This window comes from Equus caballus, chromosome 27 (assembly GCF_041296265.1).
Source record: "Equus caballus isolate H_3958 breed thoroughbred chromosome 27, TB-T2T, whole genome shotgun sequence".
Taxonomy (NCBI): Eukaryota; Metazoa; Chordata; class Mammalia; order Perissodactyla; family Equidae; genus Equus; species Equus caballus.
Window position 1 is genome coordinate 24712903 of NC_091710.1, and position 20659 is coordinate 24733561.

The window sequence follows — 20659 nt, forward strand, 5'->3', positions numbered from 1 at the left end:
TAAGTTTAAGGGCCTGGTGGGAGCCAGCCTCCAAGATGGCCTCCATTGAGTCCCACCTCCAGGTGTTCTTGCCCTTGGACCAACATGTGTAACCAAAAGGATACTGCGGAAATAACGGAGTATGATTTCTAAGGCTAAGTCATAAAAGACTTTGCAGCTGCCATCTTGCTCTTGGATCACTCGCTCAGTGAGCAGTCAGCTGCCATGCTGGAAGGACACTCAAGCAACCCCATGGAGAGGTTCATCCATGAGGTGAAGAACTGAGGCCTCCCACCAACAGCCAGCACTAACTTGCCAGGCATGAGTGAGCGACGTGGGGAGAGGATCCTCTGGCCCCAGTTAAGCTTTAGATGACTGCAGTCCCAGCCAACATAGTGACTGCATTCTCACAAGTAACTCTAAGCCAGACTGCCCAGCTCAGCTGCTCCCAAATTCCAGACCTATAAAAACTATGGGAGATAAGAAATGTTTATTGTTTTAAGCTGCTAATAAGTTTGGAGAAATTTGTTATGCAGCAATAAATAACTATACAGTTCTCTTAGAAACTCCTCTTCCTACCCCAAAATAGCTGCAGAGTCCCGGGAGGCTGCACACACCTCCATGCACCTGCCTCTCCTCACCCATCCAAGACTCACAGGTGGCAAAGGAAAGCAAAAGCTATTACTGAATGTGTCCCATCCCCTCTTTATTTCTCACGGACGAGCTGAAGCTAAGCATTAGAGAAGCAAAATGTTTTCAATCTAACAGCACCGCTTACCCAGGGAAGCTGGGTTTGTTTTTTTTCTTTTGCTTCTGGAATTGTGCTGCAAACTTCTGACGTTTGAGATTCTTAAAATACATTTTATACTTCATACATTATATGTGCCAGGTTAACACACGTGGAGGATGAATTTTTTGCTGAATTTTTTTTTAATTACTATCACTTAGGATCCTTAAGAGGATGCTTTCCCCCACCACACACTCTGCCCAGCTAACATTTTAAGAACCTTTATTTCCTCTGATAAGTCTTCTCTTCAATCTGTGAAGAGAATCACACATTCACTGGGGAGGGAAGCTGTAGACTACGTTCCAAGGAGCTCTGGATGTGTGATCTTAAAAAACTGAATTTCAGGGCTGGCCCCGTGGCCAAGTGGTTAAGTTTGCACACTCTGCTTCGGTGGCCCAGGGTTTCACTGGTTTGGACCCTGGGCACGGACATGGCACCACTCATCAAGCCACGCTGAGGTGGCGTCCCACTATGCCACAACTAGAAGGACCCACAACTGAAAATACACAACTATGTACTGGGGGGCTTTGGGGAGAAAAAGGAAAAATAAAATCTTTAAAAAAAAATTTTTTTTTAAGCTGAATTTAACACCCTGCCCTACTACTAGTAGTAAAGGCTCTGGCCTGGATTTCCCAATCTTTGGAATAGAACTCACACGTGTCCTATCTCATAGCATCATTGTTATAAAAATCAAATAAGATGCTGGAAAAAAAAATCTACTTGCTTCTAATACATCGAATAAACAAGGCTGAAACAGAAAGCTGGTGGTCTGCTAGGTGGGAGTCTTGCAGTGGAAAAGCTAGAGAACAGTAATTTGTTGTTATATTTCCAGCAAAGACATAGGAAAGATGGTACCTGGACTGGATAGGAGAACACTTGTATCTGCCCAACAGAACCGTCAAATTACATTTTTCACTTGTGAATTAATCAAACACTCCATTCGGTTACTATTCCCTTGTGAGTTTAGCCATCATCAATCTAACCCCTGGGGATCCAATCATGTTTGTATGAACTCATAAAATTAGGTTCATGTACAGGCAAAGGTGAGGGTGAGATCTTGAACTTACAAACAGCAATCCCTTTCCAGGCCTAACATTGACAGTTATCGGACAATTTAGTAACCTTCAGTTATCAAATCCCCACTAAGACGGCTGTTTTGGGTGGACAAACCATAATTTTCCTGTTACTAATCTGAGTGTAGGAGATTGTGACAAAATGGTTCATACCACCAGGACTTCCTTTGAACAGTATTACTGGTCACTTGAAAAAGACACTATGACTACTCTTTAATTTCAATGTTTAACCATTGTTTAGCTGGAGAATTAAACGGTAGAAACACAATTTTAGAAGGGTTTACACACACACTCACGCACACACACACGTAGAGAATGCTTCCACTACCAGAAACTATCAAGGTAAGCTATACTGCTTTATTTGATGCTCAGGTAAGGCCCAAATGGAAGAATGAAAGTTTGAAATGAGTTTAACCATTATAATATTTCTTAGGAAGGGCCTGAATTTACTATGCATCTTACAAGAAAAATACTGCTTTGACAGTCACCAAAAATCTTTACTTTCGCCAGGCAGACCTTGCCCCTGCCTCTGCCCTTGAGTTCTTTATTAAAACACGGTGGTTCTGTACTCTCTGAGGTCTCTGCTGGAAAAACTATGCTTGTTTCCCTAAGAAGGCATTCTCTTTGGGAGGAGCACCATAAGAAGAAGAGGTACTCCCACATGGACATCACACTAACTCCCCAGAAGAACAGACTCATAGATTGACTGGAACACCTAACAAAAAATGTTTGTACAGGGGCCAGCCCGGTGTATAGTGGTTAAGTTTACCTGCTCCGCTTTGGCGGCCTGGGGTTCATGGGTTCAGATCCTGGGTGCAGACCTATACACTGCTCATCAAGCCATGCTGTGGTGGCATCCCACACACGAAATAGAGGAAGAGTGGCTCAGATGTGAGCTCAGAGACAATCTTCCTCAAGCAAAAAGAGGAAGACTGGCAACAGATGTTAGCTCAGGGACAATTTTCCTCACGAAAAAAAAAAAGTTTGCACTATATTTGCTGATACATGTAACCCAAATCCTGAAAACTGAAAATCGAAGGCATAGAGCTGAACAAGATCTTCATTCTAGGTCTTATATATGTACAGTCTAAAGCATTCCAATAAATATACCTTATTAACCACACAACATATACCAACAGTTTACTATATAAACAGTCAAATTACAAATTCTCAAACACCCAAAGTTACACTGAAAATACTTAATGGGCAAAAGTTAAGTCTATATGTTTGTACTTGTAGCAAATGATTCCAAAATTCTCTTCATTCTTCCCTAATTTCCTTTTTTCGTAACTCCTCAGATCTTTTAGTCAACTGAAAATCAGGTACATTGACAGACCAACCACATCATTTCTGTTTTGCAAGGGAGACAAACAGCCACCCAAACCAGTTTCTCCCTAAAGACTTCCCAGACCATATAGCCTACACCAACGGGACCCAGTACCCATTTGTTAATTAATCAGGTATAGCCTTGCTGCCCTTTTTAAATTACTTAAACTTTGTACTTTTTACTGAAATTGTCCTAAGTGTGGATCTAGGTTGGTAAACTTTTCTGTAAAGAGCCAACGAGTAAATATTCTAGGGTTTTGCTGGCCATCTGGTCTCTGTTCTGAGCACTCAACCATGCTACTGTACTGTGCAAGCGGCCACAGACAACACCTACATGAACGAGTGTGGCTGCATTCCAACACAACTCTAAGGACCCTAAAAATGTGAATTTCATATAATTTTCACGTCACAAAATATTTTTTTTCCAACTACTTAAAAATGTAAAAACAATTCTTAGCTGCAGGGCAGAACAATGATAGGCAAGAGCAGGCAGCAGGTCTGATGAGGTCTCCGGGCCACAGTTTGCTGATTCCTGATCCAGACTACCAAAATTGCGTCAACAAACAACCCTGCACTCCCCACAGGCCTCCAGCAGTAAATACCTGCGGACTGATCCTGTTTATCTCTTTCCTTCTATTGGGAGGACTACAGAACGTCTTTGAAATTTCCAGGCATCTAATTAACACATCAAACAGGATAGGTTTAACTTGTTGTTCCAAGGGCGTAGGAGAGCTTCAGCATGAATTAAGATTCTTTCTCAAAGAAAGGTAACAATGGGTAAATACAGGGGAGTGGGGAGGCTCCAGTAGCAAAGGATATCCGCTGCAGCTTTTACAGGCTAAAACACTGAATTTCAGATTGTACCTCTTTCAAGTCCTCTCCTAGGTGACGTCTCCTCACTGGCACACCTCCCCGCAAAAAGCACAGCAACAGCAGCAGCTTAAACACCCTTTGTGGGGGAAGGCAGACAGACAGCAAACACAGAACCACCAGCCCAGACACACTGGAGCCACCACTCTGGTATCTTCAAGAAACCTCTTGGGCTATAGTTTTATTTTACCATTAGACTGAACCGGCTTCTATCTGTGGCTTAAAAAACCCCCCACAACCTCATCCACTGTTTTAATTCGAGAATGACATACAACTCTGTCTTAAGAAGAGTTATTACAGAGTTCAGATACTGTAAGTCCCTAAAAAACTTCCCCTCCAAAAATTGACTTCAGAATAGATGGCGAAGCTTCCCTGAGTTGAAAGACGTTACAGTGGGGGCCATGGGTATGGTATACAGGATACAGGCCACACACTGGAGTGCCACCATACACTGGGAAGCCAGGATCTTCTACATGCGTTAACTCCGACCCATGGCTAGCTAACAACTCATAAGTCATCTCTCCAGAAGATACAGTCTCATATAATCTACACCTGCTGTCCCACCATGTTCTGGAACCACTGAAACAGGACAGACTAACTTTATCAGGAGCCAAACAATCAACAATCTGGGGAGAAAGAGAACCATCCAGACCCAGGAATTAGACTTCAACATGAAATGACTCCCCAGGGATTTTTGCCCACTGATATCTTCCCTGCTCAGCCCTCCTCTTTGGTTGTACTCTCACATTTCCTGTGGACACGGCCAGCAACAGGACTCAGGACTAGCTCTAGAGGATGGGTGGAAGGCGCCCTAGAAGGCAGGACACTACCAGGCTGAGGAGCAACCACCCTATTATTTAAAGACCCTAAACTGAGAGACTTCACAAAAGGTAGCGGCTGTTTCCTAGACTGTACACCCCCCTCCCACCCCTCCACCATAGACGTGGTCTGAATCATGAACTGCGTCCCAGAGCTTTCCTGGTCCATGACTCTCTAAAAGAAAAATTTTTAGAGAGAGTGAAAAACAGAGTGTGAGCTGGAAGTTACCAAAATTTGTAATAATGAGTCAGCGGCACAGGAAGGACCAAACAAATGGGTCTCTATGGCTCTGGGGGTCTGGCCATACAGGCCTCTATTCAATTAGCAAAGAATCTGTCAGGATGAATCAGACTACCAGCTACCAGAATGGTGAGGAAGGGGCTGGCCCTAGCTGAGGGCAATTCAAAGAGGCTTTCAAACAGCTACTCAACTTGTCTTGTGAGCTTTATTCAAATTTGATAGGAAGGCCACAAAATAGTCCTTTGAAACTTGCAAATCCCCCTTCTGGTGTGCCAATCTAGAGAGAAGAAAAGGGAAGGCCTGAAGAGCAAGCGACATCTTCCGTCGCTGAGAGTGCTACAGAGCAGCGTCCACATGCAGGTTCCCCAAGACATAAACTTGCCTGTTCCCACGCAGTCTCTGCCTAAAACAAAGGGGAAAAGCAGCCAGGGGCAAGGTGAGGGCAGTGCTGAATTCTCAGCAGGGGAAGCACAGAATGCAGCCCACACTGTGAAGTAAAACCAAATCACAAAAAGCTGCTCTCATTTCACCAACAGTTCCAGCTCCATCAGGAGTCTATCCCAGAGAGCCTGACTTCCCTGGGCGACCTGTGAAGAAGTTACTAAACAATAAAATACGGCAACTGTTGGGAGGAAAAAGTCGCAATCAGTTCAAAAACTAGGTAAGTGGATAACTGAAAGCTGGCTCTATGTGCCACTGTTGGGCGACAGTGACAGACACTGGAATAGAGAAAGCATGCAAAAAGGACAGCCACCTAGAATCCCTTCTCCAGAGAACAGCCAGCTAGCAGTTTTAAAAAAGAAGTCAAAGCACGAACCCTCTGCTCAAAGCACTCTGTTGTGGGGTGAGCTGTGTTCCCTCAAACATAACGCTGAAGTCCTAACTCCCCATACCTGCGAATGTGACCTTATTTGGAAATAGCATCTCTGCAGATGTAATGGAGTTGAGATGAGGTCATACTGGAGTAGGGTGGTCCCCAAATTCAATGACTGGTATCCTCATAAGAATGCCACGTGAAGACACAGAGACACACAGGGAGAAGGTGGCCATGAATGAAGGAGGCAGAGACTGCAGCTACGTTGCCACAAGCCTAGGAACACCAAGAATTGCTGGCAACCACCAGAAGCTAAAATAGATGAGGAAGATTCTTCCCCAGAACCTTTAGAGGAGTATGGTGCTTCCACACCTTGATTTCCCACTTCTAGCCTCCAGAACTGTGAGAGAATACATTTCTGTTGTTTTAACACACTCAATTTGTGGTACTTTCTCAAGGCACTCCTAGGAAACTAACACGTCCTCCACGGCTTATCTCACTCAGAAAGAAAATCAAAAAAGCATTACAAAATGTTCTGGACCGCCCTTTACCTGGCTGGCTTTGGCTCCCACAGCGCCCTGCCAGTCACTCCACTCCAGCCACACTGGCCTCTTCACTGGTCCTCAAACATGTGCCACCCTCCCCCAGAAGGCCTCACCCTGTCCCAGGCTGGTCCTGTCTCAGTGCTTCGCTAACGCCATTCCCTCTGCTAGAAGGGTTCTCTCCCTAGGAATCTGCAAGGCTGTCCCCTCAACCTTCCTTCAGGGCTCTGCTCAAGTCCCCTTATTAGTAAGGCTCTCCCCTACTTCACCTTCAGCATCTCCTGTCCCCAGCCCATATACCCCTGCCCTCCTTCCCCTGCTTTACTTTTCTCCACGATACTTAAGACAAAAGCTGACATATGTATTTTGCTTAACCTTTCAAAGGTCCATCTCCTTCCATGACGTTAACTTTGAGAGCAGGACTCTTTCACTGCTGAATTACAGCACATTCTATTCACTGAACGGATAAACGAATTCTATCAGGACGGGAGAAATTTTACTCAAAACTGCCCATATGACAAAAAAGGTTTCTACTAATTAAGCAGAACAGCAGAAGCTTCAGCAGATGAAGGGGAGGCTCAAGGTTGCGCTGAGGGGCCAGGAGAGGATCTCAGCGCCAGGTTTTCTTAGGTAGACTTGAGGGCTCACCACCATCGCTGTGTAAAAGAGGGAGACGTAAACAATTCTGAAAAAGCCTCTCAAGATTCCTCATCTAAAAGAGTCAACTCTTATCTATAATTGCTGTCTCCAGCCACACCCCGTGGAAAGTGAGTTAGCCTGAGAAATTTGTGAAGCCAGATCTCTACGTCCCTCCACCACTGCATCACTACACACATTTTTGTCTTGTAGGGGCTGAGGGGATGGGCCCAGGAGGAATGTCTGATAACCACAATCTCACACTGCAAATGCACAAACTGCTTAGGGAAGAAAGCCTCTGACCACCACACTCCTAAAACGCAAACAAAAAAACACGTCAAATAAGCCAGCTTCAAAGCAGCGTTTTCTCAGCAGAGAGACAATCCAAACCTTTTTATGTGGCCCAAAGTTAACACTTTTCCTTCCCTCATTTACATTTCCAAAATTTTAAAACAAAAGAGCCAGAAAATGAAAGTCTGTCTTTACCTTGGGTTTTGGCCTCGGGTCCTGCCAATCCCAGAGATGACTCACAGGATTCCTTGAGAGGTGATCTGATAGGCGTTTCTGCTTCGGGAGTCTCAAAATTACCTTCAGAATCCGAGCTGCCAAGGGGGAAAAATGAGGAATTACCACTTTCAACGGTATTTCCGACACCCTTAGGAATGTAAACATCCACAAAGGCTAGTCCAGGATTTCTGCCTAACTTTACAACCCACTGGTCCTCAGCACGGACTCGCCTGTGGGAGCTGCTGCGGGTTTTCTAGCAGGGCCCTCCTCGGGCTTCTGTCTGGCATCCTGTCGCCCTGATATCTCCTCCATCCTCCGGAGCTTTTCTCCAGCACCATTTATTTTTGAGGTCATCTTTCCCTCTGACACCCAAAAAAAGCGCTTTCCAACAGACTCCTTTTCTCACAAGAGCCCTTTCCCAGAGGCTTAAAAATTAAGATTGCCGCCCACCCCCGCTTAAAACACTAAGGCAATTCTCTCCATGTCGCCTTTTTCCTCGGCAGGCCTCTACCTGTTTGGAATTCATTCGGCCCGAGGCTGAAAATGCTGTCACCTGCCTTCCGCAATCACATGGGTGACAGCTCAGCAGAGACCACCATTTCTCACCAGCTGCCAGGGGCCTGTCATCACGCGACCTTCTCTACCATGGCTGCATTTTCGGGACACAGTGGAGCCCCAGGAGGGCCTGGGAGCGACTCCTTCCCCACAGTGGGGGCCCCAAGTTCCACCGGGTGTGATCAACGACAGTGTCTATATGTGCGTGTGTCTATGTGTAGGGGCGGGGGGTGGGGGATCGAAGCTTAGAGAAAGTGACCGAGGCAGACCGGGATGCGGAGAGACTGCAGATTCTGCGTTAGGTTCAGAAAGCTCATACTGAAACGCGGGAAAGAAAATACACGGGAGGACAGAACATCCTGAACTTCCGAACGCACAGCGAGGACCTGGTTACGGGCAGGGACGTAGCATTGCCGTGAAGATGGTTACGCGGGTGGGCGACCACACACACGCACACAGAATGAGCCGCAGATGGATGGATGGCAGCACGTTTGCATCTCGGCAGGGATGCGTGTACTTGCCTGAAACTCAAGGATTTGGTCTCGGCTTGCGAGTCCTCCTCCTCGGGGTCGCCCTCGGGCCCTCCGGCCTCGTCCTCTCCGGCGCCCCCGCCGCGCACCGCGGACCACGTCCATTTCGCCCACTGCACGGGGGACAGGATCTGCCACGGGCTGAACGCCATGAGCGCGGCTCCTCCGGCTCCAGCTCCTAGGAGGAGGGGAAGGGGGAAGAGCCTTTTTTCCCTTTCAAAATGGAGGGAACCGGTGACAGGCGCCTGTGAGCGTTTCCAGCGGAGGCGCGGATGTGGTTAAACGAGCGCCGTCGGGGGCCCGGGTGGAGCGCTTCCTCTTCGCCGGCAGGCAGCGCCGCTTCCTCCTCGTCCTCCTGCCCAAACCGCGCGGCCGCGGCGCCCCCGCGCCGGGCCCCTTCCCGCCGGGAAGACGCCTCTCCTGGGGCCTCCGCAGGGCCCGGCTCGGGGTCTCGGGGTCTCGGGGTCTCCAGCTCCCGGCTCCCGCCTCCGGCCGGCCGGGCGCGCATCAGCTGCGGCGGGAGCCGCGCCCCAGGAGCCGCCCCCTCGGACCGTACTACTCGCGCGCCCGGGCGGGGGCGGCGGCGGCGCCGGGCCTTTGAAGTCGGCGGCGCGCCGGCCGGATCCCCCCCCGCGGCGCCACGCTGGTCGCGCCTGGACTGCGGGCAGGGGCTTCCCGGCGCGGCTCTGGCCGCCGGCCGAGGACCCAGGCGCCCCCAACAGCTCGGTCAGCCGCCGCAGCAGCGGAGACCCACGTTCTGGGTCCGTGTCCGCTGGACTTTCCTCCTCCATTTTTTATTTTTATTTTTTCATCCTGCTACTGTGACTTAATGGCCTTGGTGATAGCGGGTCGCACAGAAGTTAAGCCCCTTAGAAGAAAACTTTGAGGCCGCTGTTGATTGGTGCTTTTCTCCTCCCTGACATTGACAGCGTGGAAGATTTCAGCCCGTTCACCTTCAACCCTGTCCTCCCAGGATTTGGAAAGCCCTCAGCAACGCTACAGGAGTACCAAGGACTGGAATTTTAGAGGCGTTGTCCCTCCCCAGTCCGCACTCGTGGACGCTCCGTGGCCAGGTCTTGGGTGAGGGGTGCTAAATTGCCCCGTGAAATTATAGCCTGATCGGTTTTCCATTCTCCGTTTTGAGGATTTTTTTCATAACTCCCAAGTCTTTGATTTCTGACTTCGTTAGCTGCTTCAGAATGCCAACAGGCCTGGTGAAGGCAGCCTTCCAAATAAAAACCCTCTTTATGTTTGAAGGCAGAGGGGAATAGCAGAGCTCTCCTCGGAGTTTCTTCATTTTCCATTTAGGGACTGCTTCTCAGAATGCCCAGTGCACAGCAGGCTTCACGATCTCCTTGCTGGAGAAGGCGTTTCTCGTACTACTGTAATTTCCCAGAGTGGCGGTGGATCTAGCAACAAACTCAAACTCGTGCTGAAAGTCCAGGAGACAGACCGACCCCCTGAAAGGGGTTGGCTCATATATTGTTCATGAATCCTGAGTGTCTTACACATTCCATAACAAAAACAAAAGCAAAAATAATGCCAGATAAGGCGTGGCAGGTAGTTTTACCATGACAGAAGCGCAGGGGTTTGCCTGGAGTGTCGAGAAAAGGGTGGGGGTGACAGGAGGCTTTAGAATGCATCCAGCTCCCCCCCCGAGAGATAAACAAAACTGTCACTACTGTTCTGGAGACTAGAAACGTGTAAAGTAAGCAGGAGTCTTTTTTTTAGGTCCACATGAAATGTGCCACAAGACTCTCCAACAGTCAGTATTTTTAGGTTTATGGCTCACTGCATAAACCTTCAGAATATAAGGTCCCCCAGGTTCCTGGATTTGACATAAGTGTTACCTGTAATAATATTACCCTATGTATATCAGTATTTGGCATATACTAGGTTCTGTTTATTCAACCCCGACTACTTCTCAAACCTTTTCATTCCTCTGCTGTTGTGACTGACATAGTTGTTGCACTCCTCATTTTTCATAGATCTACTGTAAATGTCCCCCAACTGGTTCTACCTTTCAGGGTTTTCTCATGTAGGGTCACCCCTGCCTGGCTGATCTGTGACTTGTGCTCTAGTCTTGCTGTTCCTGCTCTCCTCTACTCCCCACCCTTTGAATTCTTAGCCATAATCAGTAGAGAATTAGTTCTGAACCTTAATGTCCAAGAATCATCGGGGATGCTTCTTTAAAAACACAATCCAAATTGCCAGCAGGATCTGGAAAGCCGTATTTTTACCAAGTGTCCTGGGGAATTTTTTTCACAGGATAAATCTGGGAAACAATGAGTAGGTTGAACCAACTAACCGAAGCTTCTGGAACAATCTCCCTTTCGCCTGCAGAGTTTTACACATTTCCTCCCCCCTCGCCCCACCTCAAGCTCCCAGGCCTTGACTACCCAAACTTCCTTCATCACCCAGCTCTTGTCTTCTCTGGGAAGGCAGGCTGATTTCTCCCTCCTTTCTACCATCTCTATACCCCAAAGATTCACTGAGAATTTTTACTGTGGCCCTTAGATACTTCTGATAGAGGACCCTATTAATAGCTACACCAGGACAACAGACATAAACCAGGCCGCCCCATGATGTAAGGTTACCCGACACTCACCACACTGTACGTAACGATTTGTTTACATATTCAGCCCACTTCTGGACCATATGCTTCTCAACAGCAGGGACCACATTCGTATTTATGATTTATTTTTGTTTCCCCAGAGATTAGGACAGGGCCACACATTCAGTAGGTGTTTCATAAATGTGCAGAAAAGGAATATTCTAGTTTACAAATAGACCTTATGAGTTTGGCTAGGATGACAAATTCCTACAGCCTGACTCCTGGGGAAGTCACGTTTTTGAACCAGCACAGAATGGAACCTGGGACAAGCGATGGCCCCAGTAAGATAAAGCCCAACCTATACAGCAATTTCCTGAAACTAGAGAATCAAATGCTCAGTTTCTGAAAAATCACTCCTCTGCAAGCTCCTGGCCTTAATGTGAACAGCAACAAAGTAAGTAACTACTCACCAGCTTGAATTGATTTTATTGTCTAGAAGTACAAGTAATGGGGATAACTGATACATCAATTTTCCCATAATTCTGGGAAAGAAAGGGCAATGTCTGACAACAGATATCCTAACCAAGGTAAACCATCATTTTGCTGCTACACCTTACCTTCGCAGAGCAGAATGTCTGCTAATATATAACCGAGTAACCAAATTAAACGTATTTGTTTTGGAAATGATCTTAAGCACAGAAAGGGCCCCATCTATTCTCTTCCTTCCTCTGCTTCTTGCCCTTCACAGAAGCTTTGGATCAATACACCATGAAAATCTAAAATGTAACCCCTTATAAACACTCCACAATTGTGGCCAGGCCAGGCACACACCTTGCTGCTAATGGCTGCTCCACAGGGATCTGCAAAATGGGTCTCTTTGGTAAAAAATAAAACGAAATAAAACATATGAGAAACCAAACTCAAACAGGCAAACAACTATCCATTTGGTAGCACAGTTACTGTGGGAATGCCTGCAGGAATGTGGCAGGAGGTGAGGGACACAGGCAGGGTGGGGCCAAATTGAGAAGGATCCTGTACACCTGCTAAGGAGTTGATCTTAACCCAAGTTGAACATGCTTCTGTAGTGGGGGGAGCAAATACAAGTCCCCAGATAATGTAAGGGACTGACACGGCCTGGGTGGTAGCTGGGCTATCTGGAGAACACTGCCATGCTAAGCAGTGGCCCCACCCAGCTCCTGGTGCCCAGTGTTGCCATTTAATAATCTTCCAAGAGAAACACAAGTCTTGGATTTTATAAGACATCTTCCAATCTTCAATGTTCTTACTAATTCAAATTGTTTTAAACCTTGTGGAGGCCAACACGGTGCAGGACAAACAGCCATTTGTGCTCCTGCAGGGCTGGTGGGGGCTGGATGGCCAGAGAGGAGTCATCGGGCTTTGAGCAAGTAACGTTTCCACTTAGAAAGATCATTCTAGCAACAACCTGGGGGCTGGGATGGAAGGAGTGAAGACTGGGAGACCTGTGAAACTGCTATTTTCCCTGCCCTAAACTGCCAGAGAAGGGAGACAGCCTCACCCCAGAGAGTAAAGAAGCAGAAGGGGAATTAGTATCTTTAGCTTGCACTCCACGTCTTCAATAAGCATCAGAGCTGTGAGCAATCCGAGGACAAGGAGAACACTTTTCCAGTACAAGGAGAAGAAGACTACTACTGCTAAGGAAACTGAGTTTCTGACAGTCGGTGGAGTGAGGAGGCATCTGTGTACGTACGAAATGCTGCTGAGGGAGTGGAGGAGGCAGGGAGGAGCGTGGGGCCCAGATGGCACTAGGGAATCGCAGAGATAAAGTGACCGCTGAGAAAACAGAAAGGCAGGCAGGCAGACAAGCCCATCAACTTATCTATTCTTATGTATTTTCTAACATTTTAGGAATTTGATGAGCAAAAGTTACCAAGATTAGATGCCAGATTGGTGATGTAAGCAAAGTGGCTGGGCAGCTCCGAAGCGCTTAGGAAGAGCACGGGCCCATACGAAACAAACAGCTAATGGCAACCAGGTTGAGGTACCTCAATGGAACCTCACCAGAACATCACCCACGGCTGCTCCCTGCTTTCTGAGAGCCACTTTGTTCACTGTTGAGGTTTCCACAACGTGGTGGGGAATGCTCTGCGTGTGGTTACTCCATTTACCGGATCACCAAATGTCCTCTCCTCACTCACCAAGCCAACACACCCTCAATCCTTAACTTGTTTCTTGAATATTTCAATGTAGAGGGTCTCCAGGATGTCAAGATAACAGTACCTTCTATCAATAAAGTTTCATCTGTCCTTATAAGCATTCTCTCAGGTAATGGGGCAGGTTTTCTCATTCTCAATTTGCTGATGAGGTAACTGAGACAGAAAGGGCAGCCAGCTGCCTGAAGTCACACAGCTAATGAGTGCCAGAGCTGAACCTAGGGCCCTGGTCTCCTGACTCGCAGTACCTTCACGCTGTTTCAAACTGGAAGAAAGCAGGATGCCCTTGCTGCCACTCTGTACCTTGCGATTCCATTAGCTAGACACTCCTCTCAATTTGTTGCTGCTGCTGCAGTCCTGGCTTCCTGCCTACCTGGCACGGGCTGTAAAGTCACAACTCAGAATGTCTATCTCCATCAGTGAGGAAGTGCCTCTGCCAAGGCCTGCTTTTCTGACCCACCTCAGTTCAATCAGGCAAGAACATGCTGATGTCTGTACAGAACAGCATTTTCAATAATGGCACTCGACAGTATTCAAATGTCAACATTACAGTCTTAACCTTGCAAGATCAGATGTTATCCTTTACCTCTAGGCCATAATCACCCACAGAATTTCAATCTTCCCTCCATTATCCAAACACACCCAAATCAGGGAATTTGTACTACGCATGTACACTGAAAATTAGATCATAAAGAGAAGCTCCTTTGTAATTTTTTAAAAGAGAAAAGCTAGGGCCAGCCCGGTGGCGCAGTGGTTAAGTGTCCTGCTTCGGCAGCCTGGGGTTCACCGGTTCGGATCCCAGGTGTGGACATGGCACCGCTTGGCAAGCCATGCTGTGGTAGGCATCCCACATATAAAGTAGAGGAAGATGGACACGGATGTTAGCTCAGGGCCAGTCTTCCTCAGCAAAAAGAGGAGGATTGGCAGCAGATGTTAGCTCAGGGCTAATCTTCCTCAAAAATAATAAATATAAATTTTTAAAAAATTTTTTTTAAAAAAGAGAAAAGCTAGATTTATGTCCACAGTTAAGACTCTTTCAGAGCTCCAGGAAGATTAAAAGGGATCCAGATTGCATCCATTAAAGACTTGGCCAACCTCCCCACCTAGGGCCTGCTCACAGACCCTTGTCCCGGCTTTGCTCTGGTGAGCAACTCTTGTCAGATCCAGCCTCTGATATATTTTGTTCTCTATCACAAAAGTAAAGTTTGACTTCCCCAGAAAGTATGCCATTCGACCCAGGTCACAATCAGCTGTACAGCAGAACTGCCACAAAGCAGAGTTATACACTGTCAGCTTTCAGACAAGCGGGAAAAAAAAGCAAATATGTTTTATGGTGTTTACATTAACCTTGTGTCACTTAAGAGCCAGTTCTATGAGGTTCTCTCTCATCCCCGTCAGATATCATGACTATGTTTATTGACTTTATTATAAGAAAGTTCACTTTAGTTCTCTACCCTGGGATGTAAGAGTATGAGAGAGACAGCTGTTGAGCACGAAAGACATAAACAGAATTAGGCCAGTCTGTTCATTCTAAGTGAGGAAATTAACCCCAGCACTATCCCTAATTCTTCCCACCACCTACCACAAATCCCAACTCGAAAACAAGCAAACCAAAATTAAACACAAAAGATCCACATAGAGAAGTGAGCTATCTTTAAATTTAGAAATATCTTCTATTCCAGTGGATATATTTGGTTTTTCCTGCTAAACAACATTATTGCAATTACAGAGCCTGTTAAACAGGTATATCATCTTGCAAAATTACTGACATAGCAGATTTTGTTTTCTTCTGAAGACAAAACTTTTGAACTTATGTTCCTTTTTAGCAGCACAGCCATAAAGAAAAGTGGGCCCTCCGAATCAGAGAGCTTTCTATGTAAAGCCTCAGACAAGAAAAGCATCTGAAACTTTCTAAGGTGTTTGCGAATGTACATTTCCAATGGTGAACATCACTCCAAATTTGAGAGATCTACTTTACTTCATTTCCCTGGGCTGGGGGAGGGTGGAATCTAAGGCTTGAGTTAAAGAGGCTGAAGGGATTTAGGAAATTGAAAAATATTCCTTCTCTCGCAGACATTTTACTCCCTCTACCCTACCTCCGAAATAAAATAAATCTCCCAAATACTGCATCTGGAAGACTAGAACATTGAGGACATGGCCCAGATTTCCCGAGATTATCGCGATAACGAGTATCCTACTCACTATCCTCGTGAATACATGTCCCCATTTTCAATTTATGAATCAGTGTCACTAAGAAGCTAGAAGTAACAGATTGGAGGGACACCTGGAAAGGGCAGCCGAGATGCACTGGTAGGAGGATGTGGGAGAAGTGTGCACCCAGAAGAGAGAATAAAACCACAAAAAGTTTTCCAAAATATCTGAGACACCTACTCCTCTATGTCCCCACTCTGGGGACATGGGAGGATTTCATTATAGTAACTCTGTTGTGACCAATAATCTTCCTGTGTTTCTAAGAGAGAAAAAGATGGGAAACTAAGATGGAAATTCCATGACATGCTTTGCAGCCTCCTGCTACTTCCAGCTTTTATTTATTTTTTTTTGCTGAGGAAGATTTGCCCTGAGCTAACAGCTGTGCCAATCTTTCTCTACTTTTTAGTATGTGGGCCACCACCACAATGGCTGTTAACCCAGCAGTAGGTCCATGCCCAGGAACCGAACCCAGGCCACCAAAGCAGAGCGCGCTGAACTTAACCACTAGGCAACTGAGGCTGGCCCAGCTTTTATCTTTTTAGAGAAAAAGTTTAACTGCTGTATTTGGGTTCTGTGTGTGAGAATTGAAGGAAAATATGTCCTTTTACTTCTTTGTTATAGTACGAAGCAAGGAGAGGGGAAACATGTCCTTTTTGGGTGTGTTAAAATTTTTTCAAACTCCAAATATTAACACATCACTCATTTTCTTCACTAATAAATGTAAGCTAAATGACTGGCTGAATAAACGGATAGACATAATGTTCCAAGTTGGCAAAGGTAAATATTGTAAAGATGGCGATACTACCCAATTAATTTCTAGGTCTAATGTGATTTCAATGAAAATTCTTAGGGGGTTTTTCTTAGGATTTGTCACTATTTTTCAAACGTTTATCTGGAAAAATAAACTGGTGAGCATATTTTAGATTCTTTAAAAAAAGACTCAAGAGGGGATTAGGTCTATAAGATATTGACACATTTATGTAAAAATAGGCATATCGTTGTTCTGTGAAACAGAACAGAAAGCCCAGAAGAAGACCCTACAAGACAGAGGAATTTATGATGTGATAAAGAGGATGTTACAATGCAGTGGGGAAGAGAAGATTATTTAATGAATGGTTGGAGAGTAATTGGTCGGCAACGGGGAAAAAAGATCAAGTTAAACGCTTACCTCAGAGCACAGACCAAGATAAACTCCAGATGGATTAGATGGCTAAATAATAAAAATCAAACCATGGAGAGAAAACAACCTAGAAGCAACAGAATCTGTCAAAGCTCTGTCGGAAGGATGACTGTCCAAACTTCGAAGTAATTAATGAAATCACACACAAAATAGAGATCACAGATTTGGCTGCATACGAAGCATAAAGCTTCTACATGTCTGCCTTCAAATGAAAAAGGAAATCGACAGGCTGCGGAAAACAGTAGCAGCCAAAAGCTAGTATTGTTTTTATCTCAGGAACTCATGAAAACCGGTAAGATCGTCCAAACCCCGACAGAGAAGGGAGCAATGATAACTGCTTGCTGTGCATCAGACACTGTGCTAAGCGCTTCGTGTGAATTATCTCATGTAATCCCCACCTTGCCCCACAGTCTCATGAGGAAGGTATTATTACTGCGTTTTTTTTTTTCTTAAACAGGTTAAGTTGGCTACATTTTCAACCTCTAGAAGGGCTCCTGATCTGGGCTTAGCAAGGAAGGGTTTCAGAAGACCGGGATCTCCTTGAAACTATATGCAAACTTACGCATGTGTACGTATCTGTGCCCGTCTCTCCCCGTCCTCTTCCCCATTTACAGTCAAGCTCCACTCCAGGAACGATGCTTTACACTAATTGATAAAGATTAATTTTCAAATCTGAAAGTGGAACCCACAGAAGATTCTCTTCCTCCAACAGTTACAAGGAAGTTCTAACCAAAGAGGCCCTCACATGCGGCCCAGACCTGCCACAGATTACTACAAGCAGCAGCAAGCTTGGAGGACGTACAGTGGTGGAAAGGGGAAGAAGGCCCAGTGGGCAGCCTGTGGGTCTAACGTCAGAGACCCACAGTCTGGTGACCAGAGAGTGACCCTGATTACAAGGAGGCATTTGCCTGGAGGGCCAAGGTGCCATCCAAAGGGAGTTTCTCCAGGGACTCCTCCTGATACACATGAGAGTCCTGAAAGACACACAAAATTGGGGCAGGACATAAAAGGGGCACTTTATTAAGCGGAAGATGCGAAAGAACCAATTTCAGCGTCTCTCTTTGGGGTGCTCTCTCTTTTGGTGTATTTCTCTTTAGGGTGGTTTCTTCCAAGAAACTATGTTGATGAGGCAGTTAGAACTACTAGGAGCCTCTTCCCCTCTGGGAAAAAGTGGGAACTGAGGGGGGACTCAGTGGGGCGTGGGGGATTGGAAGAGGCTGCCATGGTCTGACTTTGCAGAGCAGGAAGCTTAAGAGTTTGGGGAGCTCTCTTTAATAAAATACAAAAAGACCTTGTGAACACAATGCTGGGCCCCTTGGAGACCTGGGAGGGGGCCTCCGCCAATGAGAGGTCCTGAAGTTTAAGCTTCACTAGCTTCATGGTAAATTCAACCATGCCCAGAGGGCAAAAGAGTGGCTCTCAGGATTGGGGCAGCTGGCTTCAGTGTGGAAAGTGAACACACTGATATACTGAGGGAGGGTCACACTGACCTCCTCTATCTTCCTAGAGGAAATGAAATATTTTAACCATTGGAAACTTGATAAAACTGTCAAAAGATATCTCCTACACAAATTGGAAAACATAACTTATGGCTCCATTCCTTCTGTACTGGTGTGAATACAACACACACACACACACACACACAATTTTAATTAAGATAAAAAAGAAAAACAGTAATGCTGCTTCGGCAGTGTGTGCCGAGTGTACCCTGACCCTTTGAATTTCTACAAGACCATCACGGCACGTTCTAACTTCCCCCCACATCCATTATTTCCGTATTTCTTCTGATGAAAGAACCCCCTCGGTTCTGCTGGGCACAGAGCCACCCAGCTAGAGGCCACACTTCCCTGTTTGCTCTGCAGCTCAGTGTCACCTTGTGACTCAGTTCTGACCTGTGGGATGTGAGCTGAGTGGCAGATGCAACTTTGGGGCAATGTCTCTAAAAAGAAAACTGCTTGCCGTGCACCCTCTTTCCCCTGTCCAGTGGGCTGGGGGTTAGCCAGCTTCTATTGTGTGGACAAGGACCGCACTTGGGAGATGGTGGAACAACGAGGCAGAGCCAGGCCAGGCTGACCCTATGGAGCAGAGCATCCTGCTGCCCTATATGAATTGCCATCTGAGGACTGTTAAGTGAGAGAGAAATAAAAGTCCATCTTTGCGCCACTGTACTGCTGGGTCTCTTGGTTATGGCGCTCTTACCTCCTCCCCTTAACAATACAACCTCTTTTCGGGCATTTCAGCATCTAAACTCCCTTAGATGGCTATATGGGAAGACCTTGCCTTAAATTTCATTGCACATCACTGGAAGCAGGATTATACTTAGGTTCCTTCAAAAATTCATCTTATATCTCAGTGGCATCATTTTTCCTCAGGCCAGAAAATTCCCCAACCAGGAGACTCTCCTGAAAGCAGGACTGAGCCCACCCTCCCCCTCCTGTAATGACTTGAGTTGTAATACTGCACTTCTGGCAATTAGGCAGTTGCATCTTTAAAGATGATGGGTGTGGACAAGAAAGCTGCAGTGGGCAGGGAGTCAACACCTGGGTGCCTACAAAGGCCAAGTCTTCCAGGCAGAATAGATTTGGATATTATACAAAGGATATTATCTTCTTTGGGGAGATTTCCTGGAAAAATAACATAATTTAATCAGTCTAGAAATACTATATAATAGATATGAGTATTTTCCCAATTCAAAGGCTAAAATAATAACTGACCCACCTTCTATAAACGAATTAATCATTGTTGTTCTTTGGCTGTAACACTAATTGGTGTTAGTGACGATCTCTAGCACTCACCCACAAAATATTTTTTTAGAAACATTTTCTTATGGACTGATAACTGGTCAAGTTATTGTGTTGTATTATCTGACAGAATTACCAGAAGCAACGTTATCCTTACTGCTCTTCTTGGTACCTCATCACGTAGGATATATAATCATATGTATTTTCTATTTCCTTTGGCCAAGGCATAGAGAGCTACCGAGTGGAAGGTATTGTTTTAAATTGTTTTCTGAACAAATGATAAGTCACTGACTCCAAACCTAAGCATCCGTCCCAGATCTCACAGAACCATAGGAATTTTTAGCTGGAAAGGACCTTTGCCAAAGATCAGTGGGCTCCATATCCTTGTTTTCAGACAAGCAGATGAGTCCCCAAAACAGGAAGGACTGCACAGGGAGCACTCAGCCACCAAAGTCTGCAGGATGAGGACAAGGACCTCTGGTGGAAGTGTGAATTCTAGGCTTTCTCCCCAAACCTAAAGGGTATGCACCCTTAGTGTGTGTAAAAGAGATACAACTTACCCCCGAAATTCACCTCATTTTAAAAGGCAACGAGATAGCCAGGACTGATGGCCCACTGGTTAAAGTTTGGCACGCTCCGCTTCTGTGGCCTAGGTTCGGTTCCCAGGAGAAGAACCACACCACTCGTCTGTCAGTAGCCATGCTGTGGCAGTGGCTCACATAGAAGAATCAGAAGGACCTACAACTAGGATATAGGACTATGTCCTGGGGCTTTGGGGAGGGGGAAAAAAAAGCAACGTGAACTATTTTGTAAAGCGAAGAATTCTTTCATATACAAATAACACTGTGCTTTGTTTGTAAAAGTATTTAAAATACCTTTATTGTTGAAGGCAAAATAATACATCTCTTCATTCTTTCATTTAATCATTCCACAAATTTTATGACAAAACAGACCCAGTTCTTGCCCTCATGGAGCTTGAGTTTAGTAAGCAAAGAAAGAAATATGTAACTTACAAACTGTCGTGCATGATAAGTAAGCAAAGTGCAGGGGGCTATGAGAAATGCCAGGGGGTGGCATGGGGGGACTAGTGGACATAAATCAGG

General features: G+C 45.9%; 1 protein-coding gene across 34 annotated transcripts in view; it reads right to left on the minus strand.

Annotated features, from left to right (window-relative positions):
• Window positions 1-20659, minus strand: part of TACC1 (transforming acidic coiled-coil containing protein 1) — a 120285-nt gene that overhangs the window by 54532 nt on the left and 45094 nt on the right. For 12 of the 34 annotated variants that reach the window (XM_070253048.1, XM_014736553.3, XM_070253041.1 and 9 more), the window contains exon 2: window positions 7573-7688. The exons of 7 other annotated variants lie outside the window; for them this stretch is intronic. Coding sequence is in view for 16 of the 27 variants with exons in the window: in XM_023630529.2 (XP_023486297.1) it covers window positions 7573-7688 (116 nt within the window). In the remaining 11 variants the exon portion in view is untranslated. Of the gene's footprint in view, window positions 1-7572; window positions 7689-8104; window positions 8358-8669; window positions 9201-20659 lie in introns of those variants that run through there. 15 more of the 34 variants (XM_014736552.3, XM_070253037.1, XM_070253035.1 and 12 more) reach the window with 6 other exon arrangements.